This window comes from Sitodiplosis mosellana, unplaced genomic scaffold, assembly GCF_009176505.1.
Source record: "Sitodiplosis mosellana isolate CC-2019 unplaced genomic scaffold, AAFC_SMos_1.0 Smas_scaffold_47, whole genome shotgun sequence".
Taxonomy (NCBI): domain Eukaryota; kingdom Metazoa; phylum Arthropoda; class Insecta; order Diptera; family Cecidomyiidae; genus Sitodiplosis; species Sitodiplosis mosellana.
In genome coordinates this window covers 3,207,823-3,212,584 of record NW_022595289.1, presented here as the reverse complement: position 1 = coordinate 3,212,584, position 4,762 = coordinate 3,207,823, and the positions used below count along the sequence as shown (strand labels likewise).

At 35.7% G+C, this 4,762-nt stretch overlaps 1 protein-coding gene across 2 annotated transcripts; it reads right to left on the bottom strand.

Moving 5' to 3' along the window:
- Positions 1-237: 237 nt before the first annotated feature.
- On the bottom strand, positions 238-3,021 carry LOC129570060 (synaptic vesicle glycoprotein 2B-like). Of its 2 annotated transcripts, XR_008688093.1 has the most exons (10): positions 2,934-3,021; positions 2,781-2,852; positions 2,381-2,705; positions 1,893-2,244; positions 1,635-1,828; positions 1,439-1,531; positions 1,246-1,379; positions 871-1,155; positions 600-786; positions 238-455 (listed from the first exon to the last, which is right to left on the bottom strand). XR_008688093.1 is itself a non-coding variant. In XM_055449441.1 (9 exons), the coding sequence occupies exons 1-9, from the start codon at positions 2,974-2,976 to the stop codon at positions 698-700; spliced, it is 1,587 nt and encodes a 528-aa protein (XP_055305416.1). In that variant the 5' UTR covers positions 2,977-3,021; the 3' UTR covers positions 238-697. The 2 variants fall into 2 exon arrangements, 1 of the variants encoding a protein (XP_055305416.1); XM_055449441.1 differs by having other exon boundaries at positions 238-786.
- Positions 3,022-4,762: the final 1,741 nt, after the last annotated feature.

Here is a 4,762-nt window from a genome sequence, read left to right as displayed (position 1 = left end):
TTTAACTGAGTTCATTCTGAACTTCAGGACAGTTTCAATGTCAAGAATTGCAGTGGTTAGCGGTAAAACAGACGGTGTTGGCGAATATTTCAGGCCTTTGTTTAAAAGGTTCAATTCTTCTTCACTAAAATCCATGCTCGACTGATTGATGACAAAATCAGGAACAATTTCAGGCGCAACACACACAACACGTTTTTTCATGTGGTTTGTGTAACGAGAAACTAAAAGATATGAAAATTATTTCAACGACGGAAAGAACAACACTTGATTTATTGGTTTTTGAACCCTGTTACGAAAATATCGTAAAACTACGTGTAATTTCTTCAGCAAACAATAAATTTGACACAACAGTTCGTGAATATACCGCACAAAACCAAAACAAAGTCACTTGTCAAATACTGCTGACTGAGCTGAGACAAACAAAACAACCAAAAGCCACCAACGAAGTAGATTATCTGAATATCGAGAGGAAACTACTATTATTCTCCTGAAAAACTGTTTTGATTTGCAAACGACCATCGAGAGAAAAGTGATTGCAAAATCAAGAATTTTCCTGTGTATTTCTCAAATGAAAAGTCTATTGTTATTTATTACAATACGTTATGCTTGAATATTAACAATAAATATGGATATTAGTCTTGACAACAGTAATTCTAACAGCATATCACATGTGACATCGTTCACTTTCAGTTCGCCCTTATGCCGAGCAATTGTTTGTTTGATCGTTCGACTGAACCGCTGGTGTGGGAGTTTCTTTTTTCATGGATAGAAAAACGAAAGCGCATACTGTAAATAGAATTGGTTTGTGATTAAATTGAGAAAACATGAGAAATTGATGAAAGAACGAAAAATTAGAAGAATCTTAATTACCGAATGCGAGGCCTGCAAATACATTAAAAATCAAATTGCAATTATTTTCCACCAGCACACCAACCAAATTGCCTCCTGCTAGCCCTCCAATTCTGCCAAACATGAATATGAAGCACGTGGCCATCGCACGAATATGTGTTGGATACAAGCTGACGCTAATCGCACTGACAATCGCTGCGCACAAGCTACTGCTCAAAAATGTGACAAATGCTATAACAATGGTGTAGAACTCTGTTAGAAGATTTAGCGCTAGTGCACAAAGACCCGAGATTATAATCCATGAAGCTGAAACAGACAGAAAATGTCAAGTTAAAGTCTAGTCACCTAGCAGCTAATTTGGTAGTAAAATGACTTTCAATAAACAAGAATACGAACGAACTAAAAAACGTGGATTAACTTTATCCAAATAAAAGCTTATTAGTCCAGATAAGATCGTAAACACCACACCGATATAGCACATTATTTGAAATGTTAACGTGTCACCGTTATCTATATTACATTCTTGATCACTGAAATTATCAGGACAAAGTTAAAATCACTCATGATTTTATTTGATTTGAAATTTTACCTTGATAAAATTAGTCGTTCATGTCCCACAACACCACACAGCGTTTTACTTGCGTCCTCATTATTATGAAGCTGAATCAGAAAATCTGGAAGCCTTAAAATATATGTTGCAAATATAACACGTTTTATGTACAAATTTTGTAGTCAGATGCGTTTAACAAAGGTATAAAAATGATAAAATAGCAAAAGCTGCCTACCACATTGCAGTTCCATGTCCAATGGCGAAAAGTGTGAACACCATGAAACAGAGCTTAACCGTGCTGTCTAAGTATGGTGCAACGAAAATTGGCTTTGTTTGATTCCACACTAATTTCAATATGTTCATAAATCCTTTTGTTGCCGTCAAATCATTTGCACTTGCCTCACTAATCAAATAATAAACTGGATACCCCTAAATAGCGATAACATTCGTATAAATGGAACGAATGAAAATAAGGGAATTCTTTTGGACTCACTTCTTTTATACTTCCAGTGTTGATTTCGTACATTTTCCTCAAAACATCTAACGCTTCATTTGGTTTACTCATAGCAAGCAGAAATTTTGGCGTTTCGGGCATGAATGAGAACACTATGGTATTCACAGCATTTACAATAGCAATGACGATAATATACAGTCTCCATGGAACGAATTTGATGAAAAATAAATTGATGCTCCAGTTCATTGGAATTAGTATCATTCCAACGATTGAAGCAAAAATAAAAATCATTGGCATAAACATGGACACAAACGATGCTGCTCTTGGAGCGGTCAATTTGGTATGGAACTCACTGACATAAGAGAAGACGCTTGCTTGAAGACCCGAAATGCTACAAATTGTGAAATACAAAACAAAAATGTACTATTGACCCAAAGAAACTTGTAGAAATTCTGTTTCCCTTTTCAAGTGACGCAGAATAAAAGAAAATGATTTAATATTAAAAAAAATCAAACACAATTACTTACAATATCCCAACGCAAAATCGTAGTAAAACCAACGTTGCTGCATTCACTGCAAAAGCGGATAAGAGGGCGCTGATTAGTGCACATGTTGCGGTCAACCGTATGACTTTCTGTCGTCCCCAAGTATCCGCTAGGAAACCCCACCAGTGCGAGCTCACAACAATTCCGAGAAATGCGATCGATGAAACGAGTCCCAATTCAGTTGTTGTCATATTAAGATCGCAATTTGCATAAGGAAGAACAAATGCAATACTTATGTTTTCTATCGTAGCACCCATAATGACTATTCCAGACAAAATCACTATAGCCACATTGAACCGCCCGAAGCCTGTTTGCAAAGTCAAGTTTAAGGCGTAATTAGCTATCACATCATTTCATTTATCCAATTTCGATGTTAATTCACCTGTGAGGTAGATGGCTTCATCCAATGTGTACTCTTTATTCCCATTGTAGTCGATGCTGGGTCTTTTGTTGTCTAAAATCACAGAAACATAGAACCAAAAAAAAAAGAAATTCATCAGCAATAATTTTAATCAGTTATAGAAAAAATGGCTACCTTCCCGACTTAAACTAGAGCTGAGGTTGTACTTGTTTTTCATTTCACGTGGTGTTAATTAAAGATCAACGAGAAGACTACTCCGTTCTATTGAATCGTATGAAGTTTTGTGTAGTGTATATCATTGTCATATCGTTGTTTTAGAAGCGAAAACAACTATTGCGATTAATAAAATCTACGTAACGCGTTAGATATGAGATAAGGCAAAGCAAAGAGCAGGTAAGAGCAATCGAGCACGTATTCTAATAAGCCATAAAAAGGCGCCTAGATCAAGGTACGACAATCATTTTATAAAACATTGTAATATATTCGCGACCAGTTCTCCATATTCACACCATATCTGTTTGATTCTGTTTGACAATAGTTTGAATGAATTCGATAAAAATAAAATGGGCTACGTCAATACCGGTTTTGAGGTTAGATGCCGTGTGGCTAGTGTTGGCTTCGAACGTTCGTTCGTTCGACATTATTGAAAAAAATTATTTTGTTCGTTCGTTCGATCGTCGATTTTTTAAATTCCTACGAACGAACAATATAATTTTTTTTAAGTTTTCGAACGGTCGAACAAGCGTTCAAAAGTGTTCGACTGCCAACACTACGTGTGGTGAAAAAAAGAATTCATAAATATCATCAAATATTTGGCCAATTCTTTTGCTGATTCAAAGTGAATGAACGATGGTTCTGGTGCATGTTCTTCATAGTCGCCACGACGTGCACTCATCACAATGGGCAACACATTTCGACTCAGTGCATTTTCAAAAAGTTTTTCCGTGATGTAATCCATACAATTCGAATTATCAAATGACAACTAAAATTTGTAGTCTTTATCAAGCATATTGTAACATCTTGCTTTATCACTGTGTGAACAGCTCAGACTGCCACATTCACCGTATATGAATGGTTTGGAGCGAAAATGTAATACAGAAAAGTTGAGCGGAAAAATGTCGATGATGAATGAGCGGAAAAGGGATAGCTATATAGTAAACTGCATAGTAAACTATAGTGAACTATACAGGGTGTAACAGAATTGCGTGCCAATAATTTAATCACGCATTGCTGGGGCCAAGACCTATCGAAAATGTAGGAAGCACTTTTCTGAATTCGGCCTCTATGCCAAAGTTTTGGCCATCGGCGAATTTTTGGCCGAAAATTCGTACTATGGCAAGGTGGTCATATCTTAGGCTATTTCTTGCGTATTTTTGATCACAACTACATGAATATTGGCTTATTTGAAAGGTATTGAGGTCCCCTTAGTGACACCACATGAATTTTGTACAAAAATATCATTTGGCTTGGCCAAAAATGGCGCCGGCCAGAATGTTTTGAAAAATCAGAAAAGTTGAAGAAAATAGTAATTTTTCTCGAAAAAATACGTTATTAACATATCTTTTTCAAATCGAAAATGGAAAGAGCATACAATTTTAGGGTGGTATGCAAAAATCTGTATCTCAAATTTGTTTTCATCGGCCGCAATGCATCATCGAATTCAGTCGTCGTTGGCCTGTTTTTGACCAAATATGGCATATTGAATATTTAACATATTTTCGGCGTATTTTTTGTTTCAGTTACATAAATTGCGATTTTTTTCGAAAGATATTGAGGCCCTCTTTAAGTATCAGTAGAAGAAGTATTGAAATATCGACACAAAAACGGCCAAAAATGGCCAGCAATGGCCGAAAACGGCGCCGACTGTTGAATATACTATTTGTATATTTATTATTCAAATAAAAGTAAACTCTGTATTATATATCATTGATATATAAGTAGGCTTGGATTTAAATGTAAGAATTTATGTTCAATAAAGATTCAGTCTCATTCTAAAACTCTTC

What these genes read in the sequence shown, in the direction of transcription:
- LOC129570060 (XM_055449441.1), bottom strand. Translation starts at nt 2,976, where the DNA reads ATGAAAAACAAGTACAACCTCAGCTCTAGTTTAAGTCGGGAAG. An exon ending in TGAAGCCATCTACCTCACAG is followed by an intron (nt 2,706 to 2,780) that starts GTGAATTAACAT and finishes CTTTGCAAACAG; the next exon opens with GCTTCGGGCGGTTCAATGTG. An exon ending in ACACTGGAAGTATAAAAGAA is followed by an intron (nt 1,829 to 1,892) that starts GTGAGTCCAAAA and finishes ATCGCTATTTAG; the next exon opens with GGGTATCCAGTTTATTATTT.